This window comes from Diadema setosum, chromosome 12 (genome assembly GCF_964275005.1).
Source record: "Diadema setosum chromosome 12, eeDiaSeto1, whole genome shotgun sequence".
Classification (NCBI taxonomy): Eukaryota; Metazoa; Echinodermata; class Echinoidea; order Diadematoida; family Diadematidae; genus Diadema; species Diadema setosum.
This window is the reverse complement of record NC_092696.1, coordinates 21,177,847-21,193,171: the sequence shown is the minus strand read 5'-3', so window position 1 is coordinate 21,193,171 and position 15,325 is coordinate 21,177,847. Positions and strand designations below refer to the sequence as shown.

General features: G+C 37.3%; 1 protein-coding gene across 1 annotated transcript; it reads right to left on the bottom strand.

Moving 5' to 3' along the window:
• Positions 1-218: 218 nt before the first annotated feature.
• LOC140236234 (uncharacterized) lies at positions 219-12,957 on the bottom strand. Its single transcript, XM_072316200.1, has 3 exons — positions 12,916-12,957; positions 5,489-5,561; positions 219-941 (listed from the first exon to the last, which is right to left on the bottom strand). The coding sequence occupies exons 1-3, from the start codon at positions 12,955-12,957 to the stop codon at positions 571-573; spliced, it is 486 nt and encodes a 161-aa protein (XP_072172301.1). The 3' UTR covers positions 219-570.
• Between the last annotated feature and the right edge of the window lie 2,368 nt (positions 12,958-15,325).

Here is a 15,325-nt window from a genome sequence, read left to right as displayed (position 1 = left end):
AGTACATTCGCTCATGTCAAAGACATTCCTGCTTATTTGGAATGAGATTACGTGTATTACACCCAAAATGTTTAGTTCATGTTGGTGTAAAAATAATGTGAATGAGACGTAGAGTTACGTGAATTTTAGCAGCCAAACTTGGTGATCAGCGATGTTCAGTCCACACGCTATACAGCAGCTCTTTTCCAATTTCTGCCGAATGAAGGGCTCGCATTCAAAGTGATTCTGATAACATAACACGTAAGGTGAGTACAATAGGCCTACTTATCAATCCCGCATTATGTTCTGCCGTTAACTCGATAGTGATGAATAGCTATATTCAGCCCACACGATATACGACGTCTCTTTTTTCTTTGTAATCTCTGTCGAATCAAGGGTTCGCATTGTAAGTGATTTTGATAACATTGGGACACATGAATTGAGTACATCAACCCAACCTACACATACGTTCAGCCGTTATCTCGCATTACTCCTCTTTCTGACAGGGGCAACCCTTTACCACGGAGCTCCATAGATACACAGAGCAAGAAATGAGCTGTGCATTACCACTTTAACAGTCGGGTAATGACGTCACTCTCTTTCTTTCTTGAGGGCGTCCTGTCTCTTCTTCCTCGCCGCCATCTCCTTGGAGCTCTTCCGCGAGACCAGCGTGGAACTCTCGCCCTCTCTGTCGTCATCGTCGTCGCTGTCGTTCAGCAGACCGCTGGAACTGAGGTCGTCGATCTCCGTGCGCTTCTTCATCGACTTCGGGATCTTCGGCGACTTCTGAATCTTGTCGGCGACGTTCTGGCCGGCCCGCGTGAGCCCGGCCCCCAGCCCCGTGGCCGCTCTCTTGACGCTGTCCATGCCGTAGCCGAGGGCGTCCGAAGCGGTGTGGTAGATTCCCGAAGACAATTTCTTCACCGAGTCCAGTCGGGACTGCTCGGCTGGTATTGATAGCTCTGTGAAAGAGATAGAGAGGGGGGGGGGGGGGGGGGGAGGATGAAATAAAGCGCTTTCTGGAAGTAGGAATGTATACCTCGAAAGGGCCTTTCCGGTGACCTGACCATCTATATTCATACTTAAATTGAATACGCTTGATTTTTTCTCATTATTTACAAAATAACATATCCCTGGGCAAAGATATTAAATTCATAAAAATTAATTACAATTTAGAAAGTAAAAAACTCATCACGAAAGTATAGATGCAATCATAATTGAGCGCTTAAATTACACAAGGTTGCATTAAATCAACGACGGAACAAAAGCTTTAAAGGGACATGCCAGACGATTTTCAAAATTTCACATCATGTGGTACATAAATTGACAGATTTGTGGAATTCATTATGGTCCTTGAGTAGAGAAACCATTAGGAGCTTCACACATTTCAAAAATGTAGCAGTGTAATTCCATTACAATACCGCTTGCTTAACAAGTTCACTTGTGTAGAATCTATGCATGCCTTCTTCTTTTGTTCTGCTTCCTTGAGCCCCAACTAATCCATTCTTATGGTGAGTCTGCCATGTCATCATCCTTGTTCATTGCAATTTGTTATAAATTTTAAAAACATTCTTATTCCTCATCCCAATCATTATAAATTCTGATACTGTGTACTCAGTCATGTCAGTATAACTAATGTAGTTGTTCAAATGTAAAAGTCTGAAAATCATCCAGAGGACACTCCTTTAAGTTCATAATGAATAAAAGTGTGAAATATGACAGAACCGACTAAAAGCACTAATGTGCTAGTCATGACTTTCCTTCGGTTGAGTGCGTTCTTTCTATAGATTATTATAATGTGCATGTCCACACCAAGGTTATGTGAACTTTGATAAGATGAGCAAAATTAGCCGAAGTCTCACCAAAATCGGGCACTACTTATGGAATTGAAAGGTTTAAATATAGATTACAATAAATTCACGCATATTGAGAAAGGCGTTGACGTCACGACCTTACAATTCTCCCACTGGAGTGTAGGTATTATGAAAAATCATATTTTAATGTCGATGCGCGCGCGCACAGATAGCCATGCTGGAGAGAACACAGTGTCCCACAGTGTGAGAAACACTTCACACTGTGAACACAATGTGAAATTTCTTCACACTGTTAAATTCAAGCATTTTAACAATGTGAACACATTGTGAATCATCAATTCACAGTGTAACACAGAACATTACCATGTGAACACTCTGTGAAAACCAAACCACATTGTGGAATGTGTGGACTATGTGACCACACTGTGACCACACTGTGGGACACACTGTTTTTCCAGTAGGCCCTGTATCCTGTTTCCTACGTAGTCATTCCTGCTCTGATACTGCAAGATTATTGATGGTGTAGGTCTATTTCCTTTTCATTCCATGTCAAAAAGGGGAATTTAGTATAACTCAGTTCAATAGCCAGGAGACTAGTTTGACAATGGGATCATTGCAACATAAAAGGTCTTAAGATTTCGTAACTTTCTTGTTATTTTCTACTCAATTATTTCGTGAACACGATTCAACATGCATTTGCTTATATCGCTTATATCTTCAAAAGTGTGTTCATATACTTTGTATAGTTTGTATTACATTGACTTTTTGCTAGTTATTGTATTTGAAAGAATTTAGATGATGTCTTCTTTGTGTTGAGTATTTGCATTTTTTTTTCTTCTGATTCTCACATCAAAAAGAATAGTATTTTGATCTACGTATGGCATTGCATTAACACGTAACTACAAAGATCAGTGCTCGTAGTCTCGGAGAATAATCATTATGTCAAAAGGGATAATGCTCAATGCATACATTGGAAGTACAACACAGGCTGCATTCCTATCTCCTAGTATTGTTTATGTGACATCAACGACTTACCACGCAAGACATGAACACGATTTGATATTAGAAACATTACACTTGCAACGTATTGGCAACAAGTAACTAAAGTTGCGCACCACAAACACATAACAAAGTAATGTTGTGTTACTCTACAAAATTATCAAATAAATGACATTCTATAGTGGCCGTCGTGTCTCTACGTTACGTCCAATTTTCCTTTCAGACGGTAGCCGTTTACTTCTTGAATGATTAGTCATGTTCGCAGCGTCCATGCTATGTTCTTGTTCGTCTGTTTGTTTGTTTGCCTTTTCTTTGATTATGATGCTCACATACTTCTTCAAAGAGAAGGGAGAGGAATGGTTACAAATGAATACGAAGAAACATAACCATATTAAACACACACAGCTAGTCACTATCAACACATTCATGATGAAAGCACACAATTACACAAACGTACGCACACACACAAAATGCACATGTCTCTCACACATACACTCAATCGCGAGAGAGAATATTGCATACAAACACAAGCGGGCACAGGTAAAACAAGTCGCCTCTCAGAATCTCGTCGGAAACGACTTCTACACACAAAATCTAATTCAACATTGAACGCGATACCATCAACCTGCGATTTAGCGATTCCCTTTAACCCACCTTTCTGCCTTGAAAGTCATGATTTACCTGTGGCGTCATTGCAGTGCACTCAGATATTAAGACATCAGCCAGATTCCGCTGATGAAGTCGTAATTATGAAACACCTGCTACTTCGCTTTCTTTACGTGGCACGGCACGCGTAGCTTGATTTTCTTTCCTTTCTGTTTTTTGTCCCTCTCTCAATCCACTTCCATTTCTTATTCATCTATTCTCTTACACTCCCTCACGTTCTTTCTATCTCTTTCACTTATCCATGCTCTCTGCGCCACTCTCAGTCAGTCTGCCTCTTTAATACTCCTCCCCCTCCCCCGTAGGCCTACACTGTTTATCTGTTATTCCCTTTGAGATTCCTAATACGATTTCTCTGCTCCATGTTCCATGCATCTTGTAATTCATTCATTAGATTTACTTAGTAGTTTTCATTTACTATGAGTGACACTAACAACAAGTCAATCCCTCCATCTCCCCCTCTCTCTTTCCCCCCCTACGCGTCTTTTGCTCTTCTTTCCCCCACCCCCACCCCATCTCTTTCTCTCTCCCTCCCCTTCTCCCCTTTCCCTCTTTTTTTCTGTATTTTTTTGTTTGCTCTGTTTGTTTCACTCCAATTCCTTCGCTTCATCCATCCTCTGATCATCAACTGATTAAATCTACACGGGATAGGTTCACGTAACCAGACAGTGGTAATCAGGCGGGATATGGAGGCTAGCAGGGGAGAGAGTAGCCTCTTTACAAGGCCTCGTGGCTGGAATGAGACTAACTCGCCACACCGAGAATTGCGAAAAACGGGTAAACGTGAGATCCGAGTGGCGCCACTCTGGTTTGTAGGTACAAACCCTTGTTAGTCGTAAGGAAATCTGCGTGCTCCAAGACTACAACTGGAACAGACTGCAGTAGCCTTTTGGCAAATCCTTGTGGCTGAAAAAGAGACTAACTCCGAGAAAAATGTTTGTCGTTACAAATATTATTATTATTTTTTTTTTGTTGAAATGCTTATTTACCTCCGTGTGGATATGTTGAGAATTTATGAATCAGAGCATTAAGTAAAAGAATGAATGTTCAGGTCCTGTTTAAGTTGCAGATTGATAATTGTGTACAACACATTCAGCATGTATTACAGGTTCACAAATGTAGCGTTACGGACATTACAACTTTGTCCGATTTTCAGAGTCCCAATATTCATAATTTAACATAGTTCAGACAAGGCTAATATTACTATTTTTTGGTTCTCTTAACCAGAAATAAATGCTGAAGTGTTGCTGAATATGGAATAAGGAGAGTCAAAGACTGTGTGTGTTTGCAAAAAATATCAACAATTTTTCCCTAGATTTTTTTCTTTTTTTAACAAAAAGAATGAATCAATATACCACTCAAATGAAAGAACTTGACAAGTTCTAGCATTTGATCCTAAATTTGTCCCAAGGACGAAAGCGCGGCGGGAATAACGAAGTCTTATCCACTATACAGGAACACTGTTATCCAATATGCCACAGCGCCCCCATACAAGGGTATAATGCAATCATTGTAGTAGCTCTCACACCTGCAAATAAAATGGAATGTCCAAAACCCCTTCACAAAATCGTACCAAAGATACCAAAATAGATGAAGAAAAAATAATAATTAAAAATCATTAATGCAGTTTGGCAAAAAACTGAATAGCTGCAGATATTGAGTATGAATTCCTCTACAAACTACATTTTGATTGGAAGGTGAAAGCTTTTCTCATGGAATTTGAAGGGACTACATTTCATTGGATGCATGTACAGAAAATAAGTGATTTTTTGAGTGACAGAACTCGTAGTCTGGTTTTGCGGACCCTTGGACAGAGTTTGAGCTGAAGAACCCGCCTCTGAAATTTGATGGATGAAAGAGTATCTATCACTTATCCAAGTTAGTAAAGATGAAACACCTCATTTCTCCCAGCTATTTTCCAAAATTTTCTGAAATTTGAATTTTAACACATGTCTCTATGGGGAATTATTTACCTGTGTGAACCCTAGTAGAGATTTATTGGTGGCGTTGTAACATAACTTGCTTTTTCTCACCACTTTCCACCTGTGTCTTGCCATCGTCTGTCCTCTGGTTGTTTTCCGCGTCCTTTTCTCTGTCTATTTGTTCCTTTAGAGGGGTTGCAATAAAGGGGGAAGAAAAATAATCATGTTAAGATATTAATCATTCCCAATAGTCATAATAATCATGAAAGAAATTAATGATAGCATAATAATTTTAATGTATCTTTGGTGCAAATTAATTGGCCACGGTACGTGTCAACCAGCTCCATTTGTAAGTTGGCTGTCAATCAGAGTGAAGTCAAAACTATAACAAGATGATAAATCCTACAGAAAAAAGAAAAAGAAAACGGGATGTATTTGAGAAACGTATGAAATTCTAAAGCTTCATAATGTTTTTCACGAATCATAATATTTCTGTCAGCGATTATGCTTTTTATTAAACTGAGGTAATGGTGCATTCATATCATAACTCTTCAATTAGTGATTATAATTAAGTATCGAAAATGAAATAAAACCATGCTTAGGTCGATAAGTTTGCAGGTATAGAGCTCCCTAAATATCCCTAAGAATACTTGCAGGTTTTTATTAAAACAAAAATCTAGTACAAATAGTGTGTACAGGGTCACGGGGAGTCTACTACACGGAACTAAAAAAAAATTTGCAACCACAATTTGAAACCAATAAATTCAATTCATGTTCATTTGTTATGCAAAAAGCATGTTCTAATCTCTTTTGTTTTCATCTCTGTTTCAACAAATTAATTTGGAACTTCACCCTCATAAGCTTTTAACATCATTCAGCAGATATCTTGCATCTAGGCTTCACGATTTATTGTGTGTTTACATTATATTTCGATAGATTATGTAGAATATGGATATTGCTTTTTTACACTATAAGTTATGTACACTTAGTTGCATATTCTTTGTTGAATGTGAAAGTAGACAAATAAAAGAAAATATGAATTAATAAACGTGCAATATCACAGCGTCACAACTTTTTTGCTTAAACTGAAAGCCATTTATTACTGTACATGATTTTTTTTTTTCCTGTGCAGCTGGGATTGTTACACTAAATCACTATCAAAAGTTGACAGATTCAGTGCAAATGCATATGGGAATTTCAGCTTCTCGAACGGAAGAGCTTAAGAACAATGATTCCGTGTGTGTGGTGTATGTGTGTAGTATAGTGCGGTTTCATTGGTGAATTTTCACTTGGGCATTGTATGCTAGCTCTATGGTTGAATTCCCTTTAAGAGACAAAAACTGGATTCAGTTCTCATGACAGTTAAAGACATAATTTACCATTTGCAGATGAAACAAAAACCCAGCAAAGTAGATCTAAAATGTGAGTTAGGGACAGAAACAACCAATGTAAAAATTTGAACCAGTAGAAATCGATGTTAAGTATCTTTAAATGTACAAATGTGAATAATACTTCATAATAAACATGTTACAGTTATGGTTTGATGAAAAAAATAGTGATATGTCCTTATATTTTAGGCTTTGTTGCAAATATTTTATATAGTAGGGTGTTTTGTGATACAGCTAACCTACACATATGCATCAAAAGTGATATCTTGAACATTTTTTAAATCACTGCTCCCAAAGGTAAACAGATCCTTTAATAGATCGAGTCTCGGAGTGATTTAGCTGAAGAGAAATAATTATTATCTTGTCCTTAATACTAAGTAACTATGCATTCTACTTTGTATCCTTTAATGTTAGAGAAGATTGGAATAAAACTGGTTAAGGCCGTGAGAAATTTGCACAGAATCAGAAAAAACAACAACAACAGATGCCAATTTAAGACAGAAACAATTATTATAATCTCCCAAAATACGCGGCGAGTAAAAGGATCAGCTATTGTAGAGCTCTTGTAGTTGTGCAAGCAGTCAAGCAGTCAATGATATGTGATGAAAAATGGCTTAAAAACAAATGTTTCCCACCATATCACTTGAATGATGAATGATGAAAAAAAAAAACTAAAAAGCTACAGCATCAAACCACTGCAATGGAGTATCTTCAATTAAAATTGATGGATTACTCAGTAGGGTAGACCTTACCAAGCACCATCACTTTGTCGTAGGGAAAGACATGAATACATTATTCACTAATTTCGTAGAAAAAGAAATGCAAAATTCTCTCCATTATTGAACGGTTATAATACTAACGGCAGTGACATTATTACGTTCAAATAGTTGAGGAGTTATGTATACTTGCACTTATTTTTTCTTTAATAATTTTGATATGTGATGAGGTATTTTATATATTTTTTGTTAAGATTTTAAAGGTAAAACGTAATCAGTATTCATGCTGAATTTGTCAGTGATGTCTTACGATAGACACACGCCATAATACGTTTGTATACATAGTTGGTGAAATAGTCATCTTTTATAAGTTGGTAACCAAAATGTGTTTTGTCAGCCAAGGGGATGCGCCGACAGTGTGTATAGTGACTTTGTATCTGCACGTATGTCCGATCGTGGCTGCCATGTACAATAGTATTTTCCAATCGATTATAAACTTCTCTTCATGCGACTTGTACAGACGGTAGGTTGTTGGGGGCACTATCGGCCATCGCGTGGGTTTTCTGCCTGCTCACTACTGGACGGGGAGGGCGTTTCAGACGGGGGCAGGTGCACCGACATTATAGATCTTAGGATGCTCGCACGGGAAAATGTTTTGTAATTTATCATTAATCATTTTTCTTTATTTTATCAACTAATAATAATATTAACAATGTCAACTGTACTTTTGTATGTAAATTCGTATGTATTTTGTATTGTTTTTATGCAGGGCCTCTTTGTAAATAAGTTTGTTTTTGTTTTTGTTTGTTTTCGTTTGTTTTGTTTTTTTTACCGAAAGGGCTACCCTGTGAAAATAAAACGGAATAAATAGATAAATAAATGGAAAAGTTACACAAAATCCCCCATGGAAAGAAGTACCTATCCGTGTGAAATAAAGAGGAACTATTCCATAAATTCCATGTCTCACATTTAGAGTGGACGAACCCTGATAAAGCCCTATTACGTTTTTTTTTTGTTTTTTTGTTTTTTTTTTGGAGATGGATCATGAAGCCTAGAGGAGCCATCAGTTTGATATAAAGTATCATTAACTGTGATTGATGAGCGCGAATTTTTCTATAAAATCCTACTTTCATATTTTGAATGGAATGGATCTTTCCTCTCACGATGTGCCTTAAGGATACTAAAATCAATCGAAAGTTCATAAACAATAAAACATTAATAAATGTCTATCGTGAAAAACCCTTTCATACCACCTAATTCACATTTACGGTGTGGTAATTACACATAGATCTCACGCATGATACAGGACCTTGTGGGTAACGCCTTCTTGATTCTTCAGACCACTTTTGCTATTGAGTTGTGATTCCATTATTTTGTTTATTTTATCAAGGATGCCTATAGAAAAAAAAAATGAAGAAGATAAAGAAGAAGCAAAGAAAGGAAAAAGGAGAAAGAGGAGCAGAAAAAAAGTGAAAGAAAAACAGAGTGAGAAGGAAAAAAAATCATACGAGTATCTCATTTTATTTGATTTTTTTTTCTCTGTATGGTCATCCTCATCATAATCCATATAACATAAAGAAAATTGTGTGCTCTCGAGTAATACAATGTATTCTTTTATGTATAATAATCAGGCGAAAAAAAAAAAACGCTGAAGGAATATATTAACAAGCAGATTAAAGGGCCACGGCATAATTAAAACATGATGTGCTTGCAGGCCTTGTTACAACTTAATGTTAGTTAGAGATAGGATAAAAGGAAACAATTTATTGCACCATGCATTGTACCTTTAGAATTTATGTCTTCCACTGTTTTTTTTTTTTTCAAAAAGAAAAAACAAAACAAAACAGGTACTGCCGGATGAGACTTTGACGCTAGGTCAGAAAAGGATATAAGCATGCATCATACATGACAATAATGGAAAGAAAACTCCAGACTTTCGCACACATACAGCCCATGCATATTCCACAGCTGCAAAATCATTAGCAGAAGTATACACATGACAAACAGCAACTTGGTTTTACGGCTCTTTTCAAAAGAAACAAAATTAGGTACGGGGATTTAAAAGGTCTTTACCAATGTTTTACGTTCAGCTCGTTATGAGATAAATATCTACGTTGGGATGTATCATAGAATTCAATGCCGTATATAGTTTAAAGTTGACGTCAGAGAAGTTTATCATATTGTCTATCTGGGTGAGAGTGGACGATTCTCTAACTGGAAAACTGAAAAGAGAGAAAGAGAGAGAGAGAGAGAGAGAGAGCGACGTGGATAATCGATCGTTAAAGAGAAACATGATCAAATTGTATGAGAATTTGATACCGGTTACTTTAATAACTTGTGATAATAATGTTACAATAATAATAAAACTATCGTACGGTCATTATGTCTCAAATTTTGATTTTCTCTTTGATGACAATGCATTGTCAGTTGCGCTTCTTCCATGGCCTTTGCATATCATTACTCATCTAACCCACTCCCCCCCCCCAAAAAAAAATAAAACAACAACAACAACAGCAATAACAAGTCAAACAAGCAAAAGCTTATCAGATGCCAGTTTCTTCACTTTGTCTCCCTCTACAAATTAAATTTGTTAAGATCGCAACTGCTGATCTGTAAATTTAATTTGTAGAGGAAGACAAAGTGAAGAAACTGGCATCTGAACCTTCACCCCTCTGAATAATATCTTTCTTTTATTTAATATGGAGTTTGTCCTTTATCAGATCTAGCTATCACTTATTGCTGCATTTGAACCACGCAGCCCCGACCCTGCTGAGCACTGAAGTGTTGATAACTCGTACGGGACCTTGTACGCTGTTGTAGATCGGAGTTGGAGTGAAATACATTCACGTCATAAGTTGAAACAATACCATCCCTTATGAACTCGAATGATTTGGAAGGGTCGATAGCGTATAGCGAGAAAAGAAAAGGACCGAGTTTCGTGCAACATAAAAAGTGTGGGACACCACTTCTACGGAATTGAGCCAAGGGTGCAAATTTTAGGATTTAGCAATTCGTTATACATTGTTTCTGAATGTAAACATCGAATTAAGCCCGGATATTTTGGCACTTAAAAAGGTCAAGTGTCATCAAGGTTCGGGCAATCACGCACGTACGTGCACACTATACGCCTATTATACTTGAACGTGCTTAGTAGAAAATTGTTTAAAAACGTTACCGTTTTCAATTCACCACCAGCAAAACTCGTTTCAGATAATTATTTATGAAGAGCTCTCTATTCCAGCTCCCTTCTTGAATATATATATATATATATATATATATACACATATATATATATAGCAATAGTAATGTCACAAAAGAGGAATGCATTCAATGCCAATTGCCATTTCATCCATTCCTCTATTGTGACATTATTATTGCTTTTTCTAGTACTGTCAATACACGGAGTAAAATGCACAATATATATGTATATACATATTGTATATATATATGAGAGAGAGAGAGAGAGAGAGAGAGAATGAGAGAGAATTACAGAGTTAGCCCCTGCTTGTTCATGAAATAGATCATGCAATATAGGTAAAATGTCTGCGGTCTGGTGCCATATTCCTTGTGGATGAGTGTGGATGTAGATCTATAAACTTATCTAAGATGAGTCCTGTAAACTAATCTCATTGATAATATTTTTTATGGAAAATATGATTAAAGAATTTTGCGAAACATGAAATTAAGCATGATACGGCAATGACCTATTCACGAAATACAGAATATATTCAGTGGGTGAATGATCAATGAGATTACAGGATTTATGCTCGTTAAATCATGATGATGAATTTTGATGTCATGATCAGCATGACATGACTCAAATCATATCATACATTCTAATAATATCGTAAAGTCAAGATGTTTGCATGGACATCAAAGAGACGATACGGAACAGAATATTTGCTATACAAACGGTAGACGGTGATTATGTGCCTGTCACCACTAAGTTTTCTCCTCGTTTTAATAATACGGGAACTGGATGCGGTTTGTTTCCACTCCATAAAGATTTATGCCTTTAGGATGATGCCAGTCTACTATATGAAGATCGTGATTTGGGCCAGGTGACTACGCTTTTTAGCAAAAGTAATAATGCATAGATTCATGTAAATATGTGCATCATGTACCAGTGATCACTTCATTGCGTAATTGCATATCATATATTGTTTTTGTACACATATATGTAATTGTGTGTGCGTGCGTGTGTGTGTGTGTGTCTGTGTTTGTGTACAGGCAAGTGCTGCACATACTATACCGTGTTTGTGTGTGCGCTGTCTGAAATGTTTTGTGACAGTCTACAGGCTCTACAGCTCCCAAATATACCTGTGACGTATACCGAATACGTGTTATGTCGCACACATACGTCACTCTCAGAATCAACTGTAAAAACGGTAGATAGGCACGGGTGCGTACGACACGAACAGCATAGCTGGACACACGGTAATTATATCACTAGGGTGACTAGGCAAGCGGCAACCCGTCAGCTGGTATTTTCCCAGACCATCGGCCATGCGCGACAGTGGCTTTTTCTTCCCCCCATCCAGTCTAGGTGTAGAGTCCGTTGTCTCTAAAACGCGTTACAACAAAAGGCCCACGCTATAGCTTGAATCGCTCACCAAAGACTAGATGAGTGCAGCGCGAATCTATGCACACAGCAATGCACCTATACGTATACCCACATTATCCTAAACAGTCACCGTTATAAAAACAAACAAACAAACAAACAAAAACAAACACAAAAGCAAACAAACAAACAAACAAACACACACACACACACACACACACACACACACACACACACACAACAAAATAAAACAAAACAAACATATATCAACGAAATGAACCCCCTTCACACCAACCAGGGAGGTGGGCACCCCCTTGCACCAACCCATATCCCCTACAAGAAAAGGACAAAAACAAAAACGAAAAACCCTTCCCGCTCACCCCTCTTCACATTGTCGGGAAATAATATTCTATGAATAAATTTATGACACGTATGCATCAGCATTAAGTAAATAGGTTATGCGTGCATGGGAGTTATTTTGTGTTGTAAAAGGGTATTGATCACACATTAATCTTAAGCGTAATCATTCAAGTACATTTATGTGTTAAATTTAACAGTTTGGCCTACATACATACACATACGTGCACACACAGCACACCCACACACATGCGTGCTGGTAGGCAGGTGTGTTGGAGTGTGTCTGTTAATGATATGCATTTAAAGAAGCACATCATTATATGCCATACCGACTCTGAATAGCACTACAGTAATTTTCTTTCTTCTTCTTTTTTTATTCAGAGGAAGTAGTGTCTACATTTTCCTCGTAGTGTATACGTTAGTCTAAGAGAGGTAGGCTCCTATATACAAATTATTTCTATCAATTATTCCTTGCCAAAATTTGACGAAGACATTCATCCGGATATATATACTCACGAAAATCTCTCCATTTATTTCCAGCTCCGCTACAGTGCTCATTGTTAGACCAGGGGTGTGGAAAAATCAACAACACCAACTACACGAACAAACAAAACATAGATGACTGGCTCCGCTCCCAAAGAAATATCCAAGTACCTCGTTAGCAGCACATTCATGTAGTGACGACCTGAATATGAGCTCCAGATTTGGTCGATTCGTTCATTCCACTATACTTCCGTACACTGTGTAATTAATTCATGACGCCACCAAGGTAGACACACTCCGAAGAATGGCAGCGGAAGGCCGTGATTTCGCTGAAACCTTGCACAGAGCCAGATGGTAGTATAGCTGCTTCCTTTTGAGTCGAGTCCGCGTGGCATTACACGCTCTCACTATCTGTCACATGCCGAGGTACTGCCCTTCATTACATTTTTTTTCCTCCTTCTAATCGGGGACAGAGAAAAGACAATCTTTGTGACAAGATGAATACTCTACTTGGACATTCAAAATCCACTGTGTAACATTCTGCCGACCGTGACGCCGCGCCGCCTCAACCGGTCACTGCAGGTTGCGCGTTTCGAGCGGCTGGGACGTCGCCGGATCTGATTACTCTATGTACCAGCGATTTCAAGTGAGCGAGCGGACTTGAATGGGCAATCTGCTCTTCTTTCGAGTAGATACCATTACGACTCAGTTTTTAGCAGTATGCCCGATAATTAGAGGGCACTTCTTTTCTCGAGTGCATGTAAAAAAATTAAAGCAAGAGAATCACAAGAGTTTCAGCATTCTTAAAATACTTATAAAAATCACATGAGAACAATATAAGAGTTTGAAGCTTCACATCGTTTTGACTGGACGGTTTATTAGGCACAATCACGTACAACAGACACACGCGTTGACTTGGATTAATGGAGTCAAATCTGAAAAACAGAAATGTGTATTTTTTTAAGGAATACGTAACGTATCATATTGAAATAGTTATGGCACTCAAAGATTCGCGCGTTTTTCGTAGAACAGAGATATGGAATGATAACTTATAAAATTTAAATGAGTTGATGATGTCATGCTGGCTATCAGCGTAAAATATTCATATGCAATTGCAACAAATACTACTATGAAGTATTCAATTCAATTCAATTCAAACTTATCTTCCCTTTTTCAACAAAATGTTAAAAAAATATTTTAAATTTGACATGCATTTTACTTAATGATACACAGACAGCAAAGAATTAAAGGTCTATGATCAGTACAAGAAGAGGCATAATGAATACAAATATATCTATACCTGGGGAAAAAATGGAGGTACCCCCTCAAAAGACTATGCTTGCTCTATGTGGGTACCTCAGAGGGAAGGGACAAAGAGGAGGTAAAGAGCTTACAACTGCAAAGAGTGTAGAAAGTGAATAAAGAGCGAACAGCAGCAACAACAACAAGAATTAAAAGTCACGTGAACATAAAAGGCATTGCACCGTGCAATATACTTCAGAAAAGAAGACAAGAAAAAAAATGAAAAGGAATGGAAGATATATCAGTAGATATTTTGATGAATCTAATGCTTCGTTCACTCCGCCGGTGAGACGTTTTTTGTTTTGTTTTCGGGTTTGTTTGTTTTTTTGCCCTCTTGCTCACAGCAACTCATATCATATCATAAGCATATCATTTCATATCATATCATATCATATCATATCATATCATATCATATCATATCATATCATATCATATCATATCCATTCTGTCTTCCTAAATAAGGAATTTTTTCCCTCATTAATTTTTGTCATAAACTTACTATATTCGTTAGCTGAAGAAGAATTCAGAATGTCAGAAACCTTATATTACGGATATATATATATATATATATATATATATATATATATATATATATATATATGAGTGTGTGTGTGTGTGTGTGTGTGTGTGTGTGTGTGTGTATGTGTGATAGTGATACATCATAATTCTAGTAGTATAATATATCTGCCTTTAGAGTATTTTTTTTCTGCTGAAATAAATGTCTGTCTCTTCAGGTATTAAAAGGACGATGTGGAGCTTTGCAGGCATATAAAATCGCTATGTGGAGCAGATCTCATTTGCTTTCTTTTAGAGGAGCAAGGCTGAATGAACGTGGGACGTTACTTTTTTTTTTCTTGAGTCTCAAGTACAATAATTGTTCTTGATGAAGGTTCGTAAATCCGTGTGACAGGAAACTCGACTAAAGGCTTTTTCTTTATTCATGAAAAACTTTAAATGCCAAGGAAAATGTGTGCATGTATGCATCTCCGTACGTATATGTGCAGGGATGTATTGACTCACCTAGTATTTTACTCATTCATTCATTCATTCATTCGTTCATTCATTCATTCATTTATTCATTCATTTATTCCGGTACTTATTCACCTGTCTATTCAGCTGTTTCTCCATTTGTTCGTGTAGT

Coding starts and splice junctions, on each gene's coding strand:
- LOC140236234 (XM_072316200.1), bottom strand. CDS start 12,957: ATGAGCACTGTAGCGGAGCTGGAAATAAATGGAGAGATTTTC. Junction 5,562..12,915: donor AAATAAATGGAGAGATTTTC/GTGAGTATATAT, acceptor ACCCCTCTAAAG/GAACAAATAGACAGAGAAAA. Junction 942..5,488: donor CAAGACACAGGTGGAAAGTG/GTGAGAAAAAGC, acceptor TCTCTTTCACAG/AGCTATCAATACCAGCCGAG.